The sequence below is a fragment of the Mycetomoellerius zeteki genome, unplaced genomic scaffold (genome assembly GCF_001594055.1).
Source record: "Mycetomoellerius zeteki isolate Tzet28-1 unplaced genomic scaffold, Tzet1.0 scaffold437, whole genome shotgun sequence".
NCBI classification, from domain to species: domain Eukaryota; kingdom Metazoa; phylum Arthropoda; class Insecta; order Hymenoptera; family Formicidae; genus Mycetomoellerius; species Mycetomoellerius zeteki.
The window spans coordinates 3,043-23,276 of NW_017257432.1; the positions used below are offsets into that span (position 1 = coordinate 3,043).

The 20,234-nt window shown below is 32.2% G+C and overlaps 5 protein-coding genes across 5 annotated transcripts in view; 3 read left to right on the forward strand and 2 right to left on the reverse strand.

Annotated features, from left to right (window-relative positions):
* Positions 1-928: 928 nt before the first annotated feature.
* Positions 929-3,137, forward strand: LOC108726779 (POC1 centriolar protein homolog A-like). The gene is made up of 5 exons (XM_018454550.1): positions 929-1,267; positions 1,351-1,561; positions 1,624-1,854; positions 1,921-2,198; positions 2,781-3,137. Exons 1-5 carry the CDS (start codon positions 929-931, stop codon positions 3,135-3,137), a joined length of 1,416 nt encoding a protein of 471 aa, XP_018310052.1.
* Positions 3,138-5,268: 2,131 nt separating this feature from the next.
* Positions 5,269-7,520, forward strand: LOC108726780 (POC1 centriolar protein homolog A-like). Its single transcript, XM_018454551.1, has 5 exons — positions 5,269-5,616; positions 6,095-6,305; positions 6,365-6,561; positions 6,641-6,916; positions 7,134-7,520. Exons 1-5 carry the CDS (start codon positions 5,269-5,271, stop codon positions 7,518-7,520), a joined length of 1,419 nt encoding a protein of 472 aa, XP_018310053.1.
* Positions 7,521-8,559: 1,039 nt separating this feature from the next.
* On the forward strand, positions 8,560-11,041 carry LOC108726782 (POC1 centriolar protein homolog A-like; the record flags this gene model as incomplete). The annotated part of the gene is made up of 7 exons (XM_018454552.1): positions 8,560-8,610; positions 8,721-8,806; positions 9,158-9,524; positions 9,809-10,019; positions 10,121-10,320; positions 10,399-10,674; positions 10,814-11,041. Coding segments are annotated over exons 1-7 (1,413 nt in total), but the record flags the coding sequence as incomplete, so codon positions are not given.
* A 1,185-nt stretch (positions 11,042-12,226) lies between these two features.
* On the reverse strand, positions 12,227-13,221 carry Atox1 (Antioxidant 1 copper chaperone). Its single transcript, XM_018454556.1, has 3 exons — positions 13,039-13,221; positions 12,861-12,936; positions 12,227-12,433 (listed from the first exon to the last, which is right to left on the reverse strand). The coding sequence occupies exons 1-3, from the start codon at positions 13,048-13,050 to the stop codon at positions 12,306-12,308; spliced, it is 216 nt and encodes a 71-aa protein (XP_018310058.1). The 5' UTR covers positions 13,051-13,221; the 3' UTR covers positions 12,227-12,305.
* A 1,494-nt stretch (positions 13,222-14,715) lies between these two features.
* Positions 14,716-20,234, reverse strand: part of Lnk (SH2B adapter-like protein Lnk) — a 6,154-nt gene continuing 635 nt past the window's right edge. Inside the window, exons 2-6 of the mRNA XM_018454553.1 lie at positions 20,017-20,225; positions 18,388-19,274; positions 18,115-18,314; positions 17,780-18,037; positions 14,716-16,511 (exon numbers count right to left, since the gene is read on the reverse strand). Of these exons, the coding sequence (XP_018310055.1) occupies positions 16,374-16,511; positions 17,780-18,037; positions 18,115-18,314; positions 18,388-19,274; positions 20,017-20,225 (1,692 nt within the window). The 3' untranslated portion in view covers positions 14,716-16,373. The remainder of the gene's footprint in view (positions 16,512-17,779; positions 18,038-18,114; positions 18,315-18,387; positions 19,275-20,016; positions 20,226-20,234) is intronic.

A 20,234-nucleotide genomic window follows, 5' to 3' on the forward strand; every position in this document is an offset into this window, starting at 1 on the left:
ATGGTTCCAAGTGTTCGATGAATAACGAGCCTGACAATCCATCCGGAAATAATTAAAATGAGCCAATAGACTTCAAAAAGTAACATTATTTAGTTACTTGAAAAAAAAGTATCCGTTTTTAGAATGCTTTTAACTTTCAAAAGGTTGTATTTGACCTACAGACAAGCTTTAAATTTAATTAGAAAGTCGAGAGCGCGCGATTGAATGCAGCTAATTTATGAAGCAACTATCGTCGAAATTAAAAATAAATTCGTGTATGCATACAGTACAATTATACGTTGAAATATTTTGTGGTAGGAAACTATTCAGATCACTTCCAAAATTTATTTTCTTTGGAACTTCAATTGATCAGCGTAGTTATTGATATCTAGTCGAAGTACATATCTAAATCTACAGACTGTTATTTTGCTTGGAAAAAGAATTCAGTTATTATACGTTTGGACACATCGTGTAAACCTTTTCGCTAAGATATCTTGTAAGTAAAATAATATCGTTATGAACAATATATTCTCTCATGAATGGTTTGTAATTAAGAGATAGGTATGTTAATTAAATAAGACAGTTAAATCGACTAAAAAATACAACATTCGCATTGAACGAGTCAGCATTAATTTTTATATCTTCGCGATAATTGCATTGTTAATCTAAAATACTAAAGAATCATGAAGGTGTTTTTAAGTTTAATATTTCTTTTAACACGAATTTTCAGCATTATTATATGTTTATGTTGTATTAATTCTTGTACATATATTTATACATATAATATAATTCGTAAGTTACGATTAAAAATTAAAATGTATCAATTTAAATTCAAACTTCACTATATGTTATGTATAATTTTGTTTTTAATTAATTATTGTTTTACTGTTGAGGATTTATTTCTTCTTTTATTCATTTCTTTATTATATTTTATTGTGCTGCTAGGACAATGGAACAGACTGCCTTTATGTACAGACACTTGACAGGTCACGACAATGACATTACAGCGTTAAGCTTCCATCCGATACAAATTAATAGACTGGTATCGAGTAGCCTGGATGGAATGTTAGGATTATGGAAAATAGATAAACGGAGTGGTAAAAAATTTAGAGCCCATACATCCGGTGTATTAGACGCATGCTATTCACCAGATGGTGATCTTATAGCTACTACATCTACAGACCATTTAATCAGAATTTGGGATCCCAAAGATCATATAAATTTCACAGAATACAAAGCTCATCATTCTGCCGTAAGATCGGTACAATTTAGTCCAAAGGGAGACAAGGTAATTTTTACGTTTTATTAATTATTAACCAATTCAGATTCTTGTCATAGATGATTTATGTAATTATTCATCGATATGTTTAGTTTGTTTCCGCGTCAAATGATAAAAATGTAATGCTTTGGATACCATGTCGTGGAAAATACTTCAAGGAATTTAAAGGACATACGAGTTCGGTCAGATGCGCTAAATTTTCTCACGATGGAAAACTTTTAGTATCGTGTAGCGATGACAAAACAGTAAAAGTATGGGACATTACCAGCGGACAATGTGTCAAAACTTTCACTAATATAAGAGGTTTGTCAAGTGCATCATAATTTCATCTTTTAGGAACTTAAAGTAAAATTTCTCTATATTAGTTCCCGCTAGATACGTAGAGTTTCATCCAACTAGTACAATTATTGGATCAGCAAACGAGGATGGGTGTATTAAATTGTATGATCTAAAAACAAATTCTTTGTATGAGCATTACTCTGTTCATGACGCAGGTGTAAATATGGTCAAATTCCATCCAAATGGAAACTTCATGTTAACAGCGTCTGATGATTGTACAACGAAGGTACTTTTAATTGAAACTCTGATTTCATACAGTGGTTGCAATAAATTATTACCAAATTGTTATCTGTTGATAACAAGCAATATCGGTTAGATTTTAGATTTGCTAAACACGCGGCCAATTTATTCTCTCAGGGAACATTATGCTAAGGTAACATGTATAGCATTTTCAAATGATGGTAAGCTTTTTGCTTCTGGTTGCACGAATCGACAAATCCTAGTATGGAAGTGTGATGATTTATGTGTGGATGGTCAAAGTAGAGAGAATTCTATACAGCAGGTAGTGCCTTCTACAACAGCAAATAGGAACTTGATAATGCCGAGCTTTGATAATGCCGAACAAGAATTTGACGGTGAAGATAAAAAATCAAGCAGTAACGTACATATATATGAAACATTTAGCCACGAGGATGAAAAATCGAAAAGTGACAAAGAAGAAGCTGAAGAAGATGTATATGATGAGATGCAAAACCAAGAAAACGTATAACTTAATATATATAAATATGCTCTATGAAACTACAGAAAATAATGTTTGCATTGTATTAAAAAAAACATAATGAGTTGCTAAGTTTTATCACAAACTGTTAGTTTCATAGTATATATCATTGCAAGAAAGAAAAGAAAGCCTTTAACGGTCAAGTTGGATCTTAAGTGCTTAACTAATTATCTATGAATTTATTTACTACCTATATATGTTGTCATTTAAATTGCGCGCCGAACTAATTTTTCGATCTTGACAGAAACAAATTGAATTACAGTAGTAATATTACCAATTGAATTATTTAGCAATTTACTATTTTGAAAAATTATTTCAGCGCGCAATTTAAATGACTACGCAGGTACATAAATTTACATATAATTATTTTAGCACTTAAGATCCAGCTTGGAAAGGCTTTCTTTCCTTTCTTGTTATGTTCACATGTTCGGTCCTAAAATCTCTGTGTTTAATATATCATTGCAGTATTTATCAACCACATTCAAAAAATTGCACTCAGAATCAGACGACAGTAAAAGCATTTTATCAGCAAAAATCGTGAAACATAAAAACGTGAACATAACGAACGTTGATTCTTCTCAAGAAGATTATGCAAAATATATGCCCATGTTCCAAAAAAAAGAACAGCCCCACAGCTCGAAACAATCCCAAACGGTCTTAAAAAAATGTCAGACATCGTTTAACACACGTTCATCTAATCAGTCTATTGAAACACCAGCAGATCCAGTTGTAAAGCAAATACAATCATTACGTCATAATTATGATGTATTAGAACAACGCTTGACAATATTAGAAAAGGAATTTAAGAAACTAGATCGTTAGTTTCTTCAGCTTATATTTATTAATCACTCTGAACAATATGTACGGGCTGGGCATGTATATGAAATACTTTTATTTAAAACACGGTTTTTGCACTATAAGTATATTTTGTATTTTATATTTTTTAAAATCGAAAAATTATAAGTTTTTTGTACTTTGTAATTCAAATAATATCATTGATTAGTCAATCTTATGGTTATTTTTTGAAATACATACTATATTTTCAATCTTTCGTTATTAATATTAAAATACAAAATTCAAAATGTTTTTATATGCTCCCATGAAATACGAAAATATTGTACAAAATATTTGCATTTGCATCTTCGGATTGCATGATACAAAATACAATTATTAATCTTACAAATACTGTTTTTCAAATAAAAGTCTTCCAATTACATGCCTAATCTTGATAATAATGTATGTGTGAATATTGACAATTGTTTAATTGTTCAAGCAAATTTTTAATTGAATATCATTTTATAATGCATATTACAATCAAGGTCAATCAATTGTTTATTTGATTACAAGCAAAGTTAATTGCAAACGACGAGACAGTAGATTATAGCGCAAACACTGTTCGACACTATGCGTCACGATTCCTCCTACCTTTTCTAACCCTTTGTTCTTCCTTTTTTTCTGGTCTCCTTAATTGCTTACTTTGAAAAGAAGAGTTATAGAAGGATGTAAGCGAGATAAGAGAAAAGGAAAAAAGGAGAAAAAATGGGAGAAGGGAGAAGAGAGTAAGAAGAATTATTTACTTGTGTTTGACTAGTTTGATTGTGATCTTAATATTATCGTCCGAGTGTGATTATCAATGAGATGATAATTGTAAAAACAAAATTGTAATTTTACGACATTATAGGAGATACTACATTTACTACAACATTACAAATATACATACATACTTATTTAAGGATCACTTATATAATAATAGATCATGAATTTAATAATGTATTATTCAAGTATTTATGTTCATAATCATTAATTTATTGACCTTTGTGAAAATTTATCTAAGGTTGATGGTCTTTAATAGTATCTTGTCTGTATCAGTAATGTTTACTAAATTATTAAGATCTCCAATTATTGTAAAATTATAACATCTAGAAATAATTAAAGTGGATTAATAAGTGAAAGTAACATTATTTTCTTTTAACTGAAAACAATATTATATAAGTTTTCGATAACATATGTTTAAAAAAAATGTTTTTCGGCAAGCTTTTATAAAATAGGGAATCTAGGCGAGTTTTTTAATTCATCGATTGATCAATCGCATTATGCGCAGCTTTACGGTACAAAATTACATTTGAGCAGTGTGATATTGATCAATCGATGAATTTAAAAAACTCGCCCTCTATAGGACGACTGCATTCAGCCAATTATGACTGCGGTACACTTAACGCTACAAACACTTTGAAGCGTTTGAGCGACCAATCAGAACAAAGAATTTTACAAATTAACTCAGATCAAAGAATGCTTCGAAGCGTTTGTAGCGTCAAGTGGACCGCAGTCTATTATGAATCAAAGTATTGTAGAAATCACGTGATCGGAATTAAAAATAAATTTATATGCACCGAATAATCGCGAGTTGAGATATTTTGTGGTAAGGAACTAAAATATTCTGATCATTTCCGAAATTTATATTCTTTGGAACTTCGATCAATTGATTAGCGCGGTTGTTGACATTTGTTTGAAATACTAAACTAATCCATAGACTAGTAGAATAAACATTGTCGAGTTCTTAGAACAGCCACCTAATTCCATACGAAAATGCGTTACGAAAATTTATGGTACGTGCGATATTGTGGTAGCATGCATGATGTTTACAGCATGGTAGCTTGTATGTAGTGATGTATCAGTGACACGTAAATCGTATGTGTATAAATCCTAGAGTGTGTTCCGTTTCACGTATGATGCGCATGATGTATCATTTTATCTTTCTTTGATATTCGATGAAGGGTAAAATGATATATCATGTACATCGTGCGTGAAATGGAACGCATCTCTATTGAACCGATAAAACAGATGATTGTAGGATCTCCTTAATGTTGACAAACAACAAGGATGTATTCACTGTACTCGATGTCCTTGCTAGAAAACGCTCTTTATTATTTCATTGTTCTGTGTTACTAGAATAATGGAAGATACTACCTGTGATCCAAGATGCTGGAAATGTTTGAGAGGTCATAATGATATCACAACTTTAAGTTTTCATCCGCTACGAAATGATCGATTCGTAACGGGTAGCTTAGACAAAACAGTAAGAGCGTGGAGATTAGATACGTGTACGAAATATGAAAGCGTTAAAGCTCATAAAGCTGGTATTTTCGACGTATGCTATTCACCAGATGGTGAGCTTATAGCCAGTGCTTCAGGAGATAGATCTATCAGAGTTCGGAGCTCTGAGGCTAGACACTATTTCGCAGAATTTAGAGCTCACGGATTTGCCGTGAGATCAGTACAATTCAATCCTAGTGGAGACAAGGTAATTCTTGAGTTTCATTATTTAATTAATTACCCTGGTGAAAATTTTTCTCAGAATTTTTCATATAATTTTTCAGAGTTTCTATATAATTTTTATATATTTTCTCACATTTTTTTATACAAGTTGGAACACTTTTCAAAAAATCTACATTTTTTCTCAGAAAATCTATATCTTTTTTCAGAGTTTTCCATATAAGTTAATTATGAAATATCATAAGAGATATATATATATATATCTCTTATGATATTTCATAATTAACTTATATGGAAAACTCTGAAAAAAGATATAGATTTTCTGAGAAAAAATGTAGATTTTTTGAAAAGTGTTCCAACTTGTATAAAAAAATGTGAGAAAATATATAAAAATTATATAGAAACTCTGAAAAATTATATGAAAAATTCTGAGAAAAATTTTCACTAGATTAGTCAATACATTTTAGCCATAGGCTATTTATGTAATTGCTTATTTATATGTTTAGTTCGTTTCCGCGTCAGATGATACAACTGTAAAACTATGGATACCATTTCTGGGAAATTTCTTCAAAATGTTTATGGGACATACGAGTTCGGTCAGGTGTGCTAAATTTTCTCCAGATGGTAAACTTTTGATATCATGTAGCGATGACAAAACAATAAAAATATGGGACATTACTAGTGAACGATGTATCAAAACTTTTAAACATAAAAAAGGTTTGTCAAATGCATCATAAGTTCATCTTTTAAAGAAACCTAAAATTTTGCTATATTAGCTTCTAGATATGTAGAGTTTCATCCAACTGGTACAACTATTGGATCAGCAAACGTGAATGGATGTGTTAAATTATATGATCTAAGAACAAATTCTTTATATCAGCATTTTGCTGTTCATGCGGCACGTGTGAATATGATTAAATTCCATCCAAATGGAAACTTCATGTTAACAGCTTCTGATGATTCTACAATGAAGGTAATTTAAGACTTTGATTTTATGTAGTGGCTTCAATAAGTTATTATTGTATTTGCTAATAACAAGAAATATCGGCTAGATTTTAGATCTCCTAAAAGGCTGTCCAATTTATACTCTTATGGAACATTCTAAGAAAGTAACATGCATAGCATTTTCAAATGATGGTAAGCTCTTTGCTTCTAGTGGCTCGGATCGACGAATTCGAATATGGAAGTCGAATAATTTATGTGAGGATGGTCGAGTCAGTGATATACCACAGTTAACATCTATTGAACAAGAACTTGATGATTTGAATGAAGAATCATACAGCAATGAACGTGAAGAAGATACACATGTGAAGCAGGACCAAGCGAACGTAATAATTTAATATACAAATATGCTCTATGAACTCTATAGCCCAAATTTTTGTTTTTAAAAATTAAATCATCAAAGTATCGATATATTAGTATGTGACTTCAAAGTCGGGCTATAAAGGGTTAAATTAAAGAAAGTAACGGTTGCATTTTATTAAAAAAAAAACAATGTTGCTATGTCATCAATAACTGTCAATTTTATTATATATACCATTTCAGTGCTTATCAGATGATCAGATGATAAAAAAGTCGCATCTAGAATCAGACAACACGATAAAAAAGAAAAAAAGAAAAAAGAAATATCGTCCAGGACCATCATCGCCAATCGTTCAACCTAAAGTAATCGATATGAATATTGAACCTTTTCAAAAAGATTCTGTAGGAAAGATATTCTCGGTAGTCTCACAACAGTATCACAGTTCTAAACAGTCCCAAACAGTCTCAGAAAATCAGACATCATCCAATGAACTGTCATCTAATCAATTTTTTGTACCACTAGAAGTAGATAAAGTTTTAGATAAAACACAATTATCACGTTACTATTATAATGTTTTAGAACAACGCTTAATAGTAATAGAAAAGACGCTTAAGAAGTTAGCTTTGTAGCTTCTTCAGTTTATAATTGTTAATTAATTGGAATAATATATGTATGTATGTGTGCAACATTGACAACTGATTAATTTTTCAAGTAAAATTTCTTTTGAACAGTTTCGTAATGCATATACAAAAATTAAGGGATCTTGCTGATAATTGACATTTCGATGCCTTATAGATATGTAAAACGCAACATATGATGTTTTGTGTTATAGTAAATTTAAAAAATGTAATTTGTAATAGACAAGCTACTTAAGATAATAGAATTAAGATATTTTTATATATGATCTTAAGTACATTATTTTTGTATTTTTTTGTACATATAAGAGAATAAGTGTAATTTTTTTTATGAAAAATATATGTACAAAATAAGTAATTTATGTATTAATATAGGTATTCCTAAAATAATTGTTTCCACTACATGATATTCTCTTTTGTACTGAATACGCGTTGGTATAAACTACTTTTTCATATATCTTCAAATTCTAATAATTAAATCGATCACTTTATATGAATCAACCTGTATATATATATATCTCAATCAATACTATATCTATGTATAGTATTAGTTGCAATATATAATTATATATGTATAGTACTAGTTGCAATAAAAATAACAATTTTTTTTTTTAAATTCTTGTTAGAAATATTCAAAAGGATCGACGAAATACCATAGCCTTAAAATGATCTCCAATAGTTAAGCGGGGAGCACAGACTTTTGCATAACGCATAACATGTAATGCATAAGAAATTCAATCAATCAGAATTCTTTATTTCATGGAAAGGAAGGAAACGGAGGGCTTTGATTGGTACATTTTCTTATGCCTTACGTGTTATGCGTTATACAAGAGTCTGTGCTCCCCGCTTTATTTTTTCAAAAAGATCGATTTTACGTATCGTCTAAAAATAGAAATATCGGATCCATATCGATATCAGCAATATTGCACAAATTATCTAACTGATATTTTGATGTATTAATATTTCTACTTACGATATATATTGCGATATGAAATATCGAGATTTTTTTCTGTATCACCCAACCCTACTTACAGAGATCATGAAGAAAATAATATCTGAACTGACTGGCTGGACTTCAAGTCTTGTAAGGTTCATATTGTTTAATTATAAGTTAAACAGTATTCCGATATTGAAAACCTATAGTATATGTAACGTACACTATAGATTTTTTAATATTATTACAATAAATAACAGAACATCTCTGGATGCGTAATCTTGAGCCTGCGATGCCGAAATCCTCGGACGGAAAAAAAAAGTAATAATCGTACACTTAATGGGCAGTAAGTCTTTTTTTTACGTTTGTTCAATGTTTTTGATTATAGAATTATCAATACCAATTATTTTAATTTGGAGTTATTACATAAGGGTGTTTTAAAATTCGCATCCGTGAAGTACAAGACGTGATACTTTATGCTAAAACAAACTTTTTCCTTTAACAAAATTGCATCCGATAAATAATTTTTACGCTTATTTGTTAACTTCAACCTGCTCTCCTGCAAAAACTACTCGTCAGACGCAATTTTGCAAAAGGAAAAAGTTGTTGCGGGCGCGAATTTTGGAACACCCTATATATATATATAATTGTTTCACATATTCTTATTTAATTATTCTTTTACTATTTCTATTGTGAGCTGTGCTACTAGGACAATGGAACAAACTGGCCGTGATCCTAGAGAATACAAATATTTGGTAGGACACCACAATGATGTTACAGCTTTAAGCTTTCATCCGATACAAACTAATCGATTTGTATCGAGTAGCTTAGATAAAACATTAAGATTGTGGAGATTGGACATGTGTGCGAAAACGAAATGTGAAAAGGTTGAAGCCCGTGAATCCGGTATATTGGATGTATGCTATTCACCAAATGGTGATCTTATAGCCAGTGCTTCAGAAGATAGTGTCAGAATTCAAGTCTCTGAGGGTAGACATTTCGTAAAATTTGAAGGTCATAGATCTGACGTAAAATCAGTACAGTTTAGTCCAAAAGGGGACAAGGTAATTCTTGCGTTTAATTATTTATTAGTCGACTTGTCATAAATTTTTACTATAGGCAATTTACGTCATTGTTTATCCATGATTATGGACTAAGGGCCACTTTTACCAACTCTGATTAACTTAATCGACCGATTAGTCCATTGGAATTGGCCAATCGCCATCTGTCGTCAAACAAATCCGATTGGTCAATTCCAATGGACTAATCGACCGACTAAGTTAATCGGAGTTGATAAAAATGGCCTTAAATTAGACTAATTCTATTATGTGTTTATCGATATGTTTAGTTGGTTTCCTCATCAGATGACAAAAGTATAATTCTATGGATACCATTGATGGGAAATTTCACCAAGATATTTACAGGACATACGAGTTCGGTCAGTTGTGTTAAATTTTCTCCTGATGGAAAACTTTTGGTATCATCTAGCGACGACCAAACAATAAAAGTATGGGACATTACCAATGGACGATGTGTCAAAACTTTTAATGATATAAAAGGTTTGTCAAATGTATTATAACTTCATCTTTTAGGAATTTAAAGTAAAATTTTACTTAAAGTAAATATAGAGCTAATACAGAAAAATTTTACTGTATGTTAGCTCCTGCTAGATATGTAGAGTTTCATCCAACTGGTACAATTATTGGATCAGCAAACGAGGATGCGTGTATTAAATTGTACGATTTAAGAATGAATTCTTTACATCAGCATTATCCTGTTCATACGGCATCTGTGAATATGGTCAAGTTCCATCCAAATGGAAACTTTATGTTAACAGCTTCTGATGATTCTACAATGAAGGTGGTTTAAGACTTTGATTTCAAGTAGAAGCTCCAATAAACTGTTACTGTATTTGCTGTAACAAGATATATCGGCTAGATTTTAGATCTTCTAAAAAGCCGTTCAATATATACTCTCGAGGGACATTCTGATAACGTAACATGCATAACATTTTCAAACGATGGTAAGCTCTTCGCTTCTAGTGGCCCGGATCGACGAATTCGAATATGGGAGTCGAATAATTTATGTGAGGATGGTCGAGTCAGTGATATTCCACAGTTAACATCCATTGGACAAAAACTTGACGATTTGAATGAAGAATCATACAGCAATGAACGTGAAAAAGATACACATGTGAAGCAGGACCAAGCGAACGTAATAATTTAATATACAAATATGTTCTATTAAACTAAACAAAGCAACAATCGTATTTTACTAAAAAAAAAAAAAATAATATACTACTAACAATAAGTCATATCCAGAATTATGAATTATATAACATATATTATTTCAGTATTTGTCAGACAAATTAAAAAAGTCGCATCTAAAATCGGACAACAGTGCAGGACTATCAGCGAAAATTATCAAATCTAAAGTGATCAATATGAAGAACATGAAACCTTCTAAAGTAGGTTGTGTAGAAAATACACTCACAGTAGTCTCGCAACAGTCTCAAACGGTTCTACAAAGTCAGACATCTTCCAATGCATTTTCATCCAATCACATTAAAACAGTAGAAGATAAAATTTTAGATAAAATACAATTATTACGTTACCATTATAATGTATTACAACAATGCTTGGTAATAATAGAAAAAGCGCTGTGGAAATTAGATTTGTAGCGTCTTCGGTTTAAAATCGTTAATCATTTGGAATAATATGTATGTGTATCACAATATTGACAAATTATTAATTTTTCAAGTAAATCTTGCTGATAACTAAAATTTCGATGCTTTATATTATAAATATAAAAAAACTCAGCGTTTCGTTACGTTATGATAATTCAAAAAATATAATTGTAATACACAAACTACTTAAGATAATAGAAGATATTTTATTATATATGATAAGCATATTATTTTTGTATTTTTTGTACATATACAAGAATTATTTTTTTATAAATATATATGTACAACATAAATAATCTCTATATTAATATATGTCTATATATTTTTCAGAAGTACCTGTTATGATCATATAGTTTTTTATAATGAATCTAAAGTTTTTGATAGTTTCCTGATCATTTCTAAAGTATAAGAGTATTTTATTCCCTGATAAATCTATCCTGGTGTCAAAAATATCTACATATTACGCTAAATAATATAGATACCTTGAATGTATATTGTAAAATGTTCTTTTTACTAAAATTACTAGCTATGTCATTATTGCTTGCTTTCCAGCAAGGATAATGTCTATAAATACTCCCAATATTAAATGATCTAAGCAACCAATGCTTATATGACCGTATAGTATTTAAAATGATTTTCTGATAGGAAAAATTAATAAAATTATGTGACGAAATCTCTCGCATAAAATTTCTGATCTGCAATTATATGAGTATATTTATAAAAATAAATGTATAGAAATATTGATCTTTTATAAAATATTAATAACTGCGCAATTAATTTTTTAATAGTATTTAAAAAAAGATAATATAAATTCATTCTAGTATTCATATATTTGCAAAATTAAATTAATATTTCGATGCTTTATGTTATATGAGAAACGTAGTTTATTTCGAGCTGCATTATATATAGTAAATTCAAATATAATTTGTAATATGTAAGCTGTTTAGTATAATATGACACATTTTCTTATATATAATCTTAAATACATTATTTTTGTATTTTGTATGTACGTATATCTATGAATAAGTAATTGAAGTATATGATTTTCTTTTTTTTTATAGAAAAAATACTATAAGAATATCTGTTACAATGTATGCCTGATATATTTAGCAGCACCTGTTACAATCACGTCACATAAATCACTCCCTTATTAATTTCCTTAATGAGTCTGTAAAAACTGGCAAGTTTTTCCTGTTTTCTTGAGCGTTTCTAAAATCTCATTCGAATTGAGCGCAGTGGTCACGAATACCTTCTTCTCTGGTAAATCTATTTTGATGTCATCGATACCTACATATCATACAGTAATATAATAAGTTAGAGATATTTTGAACATAAGTATCCCAGTCGACACCAGCTAAAAGTAACAATGTTATATATAATAATAATTTCACACTCAACAATATAAATGAAATGTAGTATATATTATACAACAGTTATTACATTATATATTAAGTGTGAAATTATAACACTAATGTAAATTATCTTTAGTTTGTGTCGACTGAAATGTATTTTGTTTCCTAAAAAATTACAACTGCACTATTTCTTATATTTAACACTTCCCTATGCAGTTATGTTAACCTCATTTTACACGTTTCGTTAGTCTGACCAAAAATAACGTCTTCAAAGAGTACCGATAAGATAAAAATTACGAAATACGGCGTACAAACAAAAATACTTTTGCGTCCATAAAATTGACTGCAATGTTTTCAAATACCTGCTTTTTTCTTGAGGACATTCTGGACAGCCGTCGAGCATCCCTCGCACGTCATGTCGACGTTGAATTCGTGTACCTTATGAACAAATTACTCGTCAAACATTGTCGTCTAAACATTTGTTTAAATTTGTCTAAATTTCTACGAAATTTCGAGACAGGAATATCACTTTGCTATTACCTGAGCTGCCATAATAACAATATGTTTTCAAGGAGTCCGTAGATTCGACGTGTCAATTGCCAAATCAGGTGATGTAGTAGGATCGTATTAAAACCAAGAACAGGGCAGAAATTTTATCTGCAGCTTCACTGTTAAGATAAAGATAACGATATCAATTATTGTGCTGGCCAGTGCTGGCCAATGCTGGCCATTTCTGATTTCCAAGCAACGTAACTATATATACAGGGCGTATCAAAAGTCTGGAAACGGTTGAAAATCTCGAATTTTGAAATCTTATTTTCATTTTTACATAAAAATGAATTATTAGTGCAAAAATGCAAATAAGACGAATAATCTCCAATGGCCTTGATAAATATTATCCATATGATCCTGAACAACATTCAAAAGGTTTGAACAGTTTTTAGCCGTCGGTGGTCGATCGAACACATTGCGTAATGCTAATGCCGGCGGTAGTCGGTACTGTACTTTCAAATCTTATAACTCGAAAAGTACTTAATAAAAAATAACTTTATTATAATGTTTTGAAAAGCTCTTGATACCAGACTGTTAGATTCTGGCATCAAAAATAGGATGTTCCCTGGTGAAAATTTTTCATATAATTTTATAACTTTCTCACATTTTTTATACGAATTGGAACACTTCTCAGAAAATCTACATCTTTTCTCAGAATTTTTTATATATGTTACTTATGAAATATCGTAAGATATATATTTCTAAGATTTTTTGTAAGTATAATTTCTGATGAAATAAAATCTAAAACATTTAAAAATATTTTTTAAAAATTATGGGATGAGAAATTTCAGAATATTTCAGAATTCACTTGTATGAAAAATTCTGAGAGTAGATGTAAATTTTCCGAATATTTCTGAGTATTTCTGAAAAAATGTTCCAATTCGTATAAAAATTATGAGAAAAATTTTCACCAGGATTCCATTTAAAAAAATCGATTTGATCTTGACCTGACCTTGGTGACGCCACCAAAAGTTAAATGGATGTGATCAGTGAATAGATCTTTTTAAATCTTACAATTTTTATCTGAAACATTTTTCTCAAAAATGCTTTGTTTTCGAGATATTCAACCGTTTCCAGACTTTTGACAATCCTGAAAATATCTAAAAAAAGAACATCCAGTTAAAAGTTAATACATTTAGCGCAAAGATATATTATTGCATTAATTTTGTACACAATCACCGTTTGAAGAATTTTCACCATATTAATAATTTTCACAAAGAGTATTTGTTTTGGGTTTCGTTGACATTCAAAATTGTGCTTGCTGGAGCAATTGGATCTTGATTCATTAAAGTTCGAGATTCCAATATAAGATTAACTTTAATCTCGATTTAACTTACTGTTTTCCTTTTTTTTAATTTTTAGAATTAGAAAATGTTCTTTTTTCACAAATGTTTTTTATTTGAAATTAGAATAGAAATTACAGATGAGAACAGTTTAGAAATTAAACTTTTCTAATTTCAAATAAAAAAATTTGTGAAGATATCCCTAAACTAATTTTAATAACGCAAATATATTCTTGTAAAGATTAAATAAAATCAATGACTATATTATATAAAAGATTACCATCTTTTTAACAATTCCTATCTAATAAATAAGTGGCATAAACAAAATGTTTTGTACAATATTTGTTGATAATTAAAAGTAATATTAGAGAACTTTCAGGGAATTCAGTTTTTATTTTCATCCTTGCATCTTGACATAAAGTAGAAAAGTATTACGATTGAATGCCTAGTTGTCAAACTCTGTATACTTCAGGGCTGTCTGTTCAACTGCGGCTATGCGAGGAACAAGCTTACATCCTACTTACAGCATGATTTTGCGAGCATTTCGGCTAAAGGATGAACTTGCGATACAGATTTTTTTCCAGATCGACTACAATTTTCCTACGTTTTTTTTTCTCTTCCTGTTTTGAGACCGCGATGGAAATTCTATTCCTACAATTTTCAATGGCGAATAGCGAGTGAAATGTACAAATGTCTGATAAATTCGTCCCTGTTGCCTCTATGCTTTCCATGAATAAAAACATAGACTGGCACGGACGGCGACAGGATTTGTTGAATGCCTTGTGCGAATGAGAGATCTTATCACAGTAATCAGTTCGGTTCATACTGAGAATACCTGCATTGCTCGTTTCACATATCGGATATTCCGTCGATCATAGCTCTCTGTCATACGTGTATCACTCATCCATACATTTGTCTATAGTCTAATTTTGCACACTCAGTCATATTGCTCTATGATGTTAGTGATAATCCTTAGTCGTTACACAATTTGTTAATACACTTCTCGATACGCTTATCGAATATGGTTTCTGCAGGGATATATGGGATGGGACCATACTTACTGTAGCACAAAATGTTTTGCCCTTTCTATTCATCCCGAATGATAATATAGTTGAATTATTTTTTCTCTCCCTTTTCCTTGTTATTTGCCCAAGTGGAGAAATTTATACACTGATTTTTACACTGACGAGGATTGGGGTAATTTATAAATATCGCAGCTCGTTTTATGCTTATCGATGATTATAGGGCACATCTGTTACATTTATTCGCCCTACAAAGCATCGGGATTAGTGACAATGCAGCTGAAATGCAATTTTGTATAACAAATTGTACTCGTGACAAGAGAAGCAGGGATTTAACAATAATTTAGCTTTAGCTTTGGAGCACTTGTCAAGTTTTCGGGATGATCCGAAGACACAAATAGGGATTGCAATATATTAGCAGTCCATAATTCAAGATTTCGGAGACTATCATTCCCCAATTACACACATACGTTTTTACGCACAATGTTACGTGTATTAATTAAGCAGTGTAACGAGACTCGGGATCTTTCATTAAAATATATCCGTTCTCTCAGTAAAAATATACGAGGAGACTATTAATTCGGTCTCGATGAAAAGACATGTCACAGATGCATGCAAACCTGCGAAAAGGAGCTCCATGGAATGCTGCGGCATTATTAGGAGTGGGAATAATTTGAGCACGTTATGAAATGACCATTGCTAACTGAGACTCGTTTTGTTGGTAATCTATTCTATTTCTTATTATTCGATGTAAATGCGATGCAAACGCGTTGCTAATAAATCATAAGAGTATAATGTCGAATGCTGAACGCAAGAGTCAATGGTTGGAAGATAGTTATACCAAAAAGAAAAATGCAATTCTTTTGTACTAGCAAAGAGATGCGCTTTGTCGTAAAACAGTAGTTTATGGCGTGACGCAATTCTGGAGATAAAAACTGCGATTACATCATATCTTTCACATTCAGTCCGTCGGACTGACTGGATTGTAGCCTGATGGCGGATTAGCGTGAATCCAGCGTCAGAGGAAACTGTAAGTATTCTGAACCGCTCTGCCAGTAGACGAAGCCGAGCCCTGTTGTTCCACAATGGTGCTCTGTTGCTCTAGTCTCTCCAACGATTCCACGCGAGTTCTTATAGAACCACCATAAGTGCGTACCTATTTTATTAACATCTCATTAAGCACTCGTATATATTCTTAATCTTGCTATCTTATCAGAAGTTTCTCTTAAAGTTTCTGGATTTTAGAAATAATAAAACGTACACATGTCAATATTAGAAAAAGGTTTGTGTGTCAATATTTCAGAAAATGAAACTAAGTTACAATAAGAAAATAATACTGAATGTAACAGATTCGTTTTATTGGTACTATGAAGGATATAAGCAACACTGGCAAATGCAAATATCCATGTTAAAGCACGAAATTGATATTTTGTGTATACATTTAATTTTACAATAACTAAAAAGTTACCTGAAATAAATATTATTGATGACACACACACACACATAACGTGTGTTATTATAGGTATTATAGATTCAAAATAAGAAATATTGACGAGAATTTTTCTAACATTTGCGAAAATGTAAGCAATCAGGATATTTTGTCCAGAATACTCTAATATTATTCTGTCAATTTAATAGTGCTGGTTTTTATAGCTTCCTGATATAAATGTTGCAAGTGGCAATTTTATTTTATATCAGAGTATTAATTAGATAAAAATGATTTCTGAACGCTTCTCCTGTATTGCTTGAGGCGAAGTTGAAACATAAATCTCTTATAATATGCAATATACAATAATAAAGCACACCAGAAATTTCAAGAAAAAACTTACTAAAAGCGAGCTCCTTGCCCCCACGGTCATATTTCTCTGAATATTACATTTCACACATTTATATCATTCTAAACTTTTCATAAAAATTTCACATGATAATTTTGCATATTTAGACGAATGATATACAAATTTAATCAAATCATTACTTATAAAATTTATAAAATAATAAATAAATAAAAGGTATAAAAGTGTGCTGTAACATAACGTATCTTGGACATGAGAAAATTAGGAAAAAATATAAACATAAAAAATTTTTAATAATACATTATTTTTACTCTTTTTTGGAGTACATATTTTTTTGAACATATTATATTAAATAAATTATTAAACAAATGTCGGATTTTGTCATAAATAGAACACAAATAGGGTGCATTATATTTAACTTTGTATATCAATCTATATAAATTTTCATCGAGTTTCCAGCGAATTTGCACAAATGCAGACATTAAATCTGTTCTGTATCATCGACCATACGATAAATATGGACGCTTTAGCTGGTTTATCTACTCACTGTCTGTAGATTAGACTTCAGACTGTGGGTGTTGGCCACTCGCGCTCACACAAGAGGAGTTAGACTTCCACTGCAGACTCTTACTTCTCTGGGCTCCAGAGTTGCCGGAGGTCTCCTCTCTTGCGACTGCTGTACATTCGAGCTACTCGCTACGTTATGGTGTCCTGGCCGCGATGCATGGCTCGGCGTCACTACGTACTCTTTTAAAGTAACATCCGCAGTCCCACCAGATTCGAGTGGTATCGCATTCTGGCGAAAGTGTTCAAGCATATCATGTATCGTAGGAAAGCACAGATGTTGGACTCGGCAATGACCTTGATCATTTAGCGTCATTCGTAAATGCTGTAATAAAAATGAATATGTATATATTTAAAATTGTTTAAACATCATTTATCATTAAGTGTTGAAAATGATGTTACTTTTGCTCTTCCTTGGAAATTAAAAGTTAACACAAATTCGCCTTTTCTAGTCTCGCTTTGCCGAACCAGGAAAACACCGTGACCGTTAGCTGCACTATGCAATACAAGCTGCGCGGCGTCCGAACGAGGAAGAGTGCCATGAAACCACGCATATTCTCGTAAGCTACTCGATAAATCCAGCTCACCCTCATTAGCAGACACTGCAAACAAACAAATATATATTTTTTACTTACTACCCTTGCCTGATTTACTCTTGCAGGATTTATTCCTTACTTTGCTCGATTTCTTGCTGAGAGGAACATAATTCTAGATTACTACTGCTGCGCACGTGGAGTCTCGGAGGTAATTCTGGTGGATTACCCTGCGAGTCATCGCCGTGTTCATGACTAGCGGATCGGAAGCTTTTACTCGCCGAGTTGGCTCGTAATCGATCACTGTCGGATCCGATAGCAAGCGAACTGTGGCCCAGGGAATCTCCTAAAGAGTCACCCGGCCCGGAACCAGGAGCACTCGAGCTTTGCTGTACCGTTCGCATACAGTATCTAATCGTCGCCAACCACGATTTCATGTCGTTAGAGTCGTGCGCCTCGATGACAAATTCTATATTTTGAGTCTTCAGGACAAATGTATTCTCGTGGTCCGGCATTTCGAGTGCTGTGGTTTCCCTCGCTTCTGTTATCGCCGAGCAAAAAACTCCGCTTCGTGGTTTCACAGCCTTCGGTGGGGAGTAGAATTCCAACATGTAGCCACCGATGGCCTTTATCAAAGCTAGTCGTGACTTTTCCCATTTCTGCGGCCCAGTTTCTATGTTCTCTCCCATCAAAGCATTAACGATTGCTTCCTTACGGCACTCCACCACGATTTTCGACAGCTTAGCCTTGGAGTGTTTATCCTTGCGGTGTTCACTATGAGATAATTCGACTTCATCGCTTTGTTGCTTGTGGAAGAAACTCTTGCCTTTTTTAAGTCCCTTAAAAGATAATCTGCGGAAGAAAGGTTTGTGACTGGGCTTCGGCGACACTGCCTCTCCTTCGTGTTCGGAATAGTCGCTAAATTCCTCATGCGAGGACGCTCGAACTGGTGCATTAGTGTTTTGGCTTGCAAGGTTTATGTCTCTTTCATTCGATACTATGCTCCTAGTATCATGCAACGATAGTGATCTAAAAAAATACAAGAGCAACGCGCGTTACTATTATATATACAGGGTGTTTCCAAATTAAATCGCAAAACTTCGGGAGCGTGTAGAGGAGTAAAAAACTAAGAAAAAAAGTCCTATAGACATATGCTCGTTTTTGCTCCGTTTCAGAGAAATCGAAAAAAAATGTTTACATTTCTTGCCATATCTAGCACCGACATATTTGATTACATTTTCCACTTTCTGTTATGAATTTGTCAGTCGCTCTTTGAAAGCCTTTAATAGTAGATGAATTTTGTCTTTTGCAATATGCCGCGTACGTATTCTAATAGTGAATATGCTGATATGGTTTTTGTATACGGTTTCTGCAACGGTAATGCTTTAAAGGCCTGGCTGCTACAAGAGCCGTGTTTGACAGATGCAATGCTTGTATTGCTGCAAGAGGTGCACATTTCGAACAAAATCTTCATTAAAAAGTTTATAAATAAAATAATTAAAATATTTTATATATTGTACTGAAGTTTATAATAAATATAAGCATCTCTATATGCAAACTCTAACTTATTATTCGTCATTTCTCATAAATTATTATTTTGTACGAAAGTTATGCACTCAAGTTTTCCCTTCAACTATTGGAGTGATTACTCTAATGTTTGCCATTCCGGACGATTACTCCAATGTTTACTTCCTGACGAAAGGTTAATGGTCTTCACTACGACATTCTATGTGACAGTGCAGCGTAAAAACGCGTGCCGCGCGACACGCACCTCACACTCTGACGCAAGTACTCGCTCTCGAAGTGCTCGCAGAAGCTCTCGACGAACTTGCGGAGGAAGTCGCGGTGCGAGAGGTTGGCGCGAGCGCTCTCGGGCAGGTTCAGACTAACGTAGGCACAGAACGCCTTGGCAAAGTCGGAGGCCGAGGCGCGGGCGTGTCTCTCGCAGAACTCGATCCAGCCGGTCGCTGCTTCCGGCGACGCGGCGGG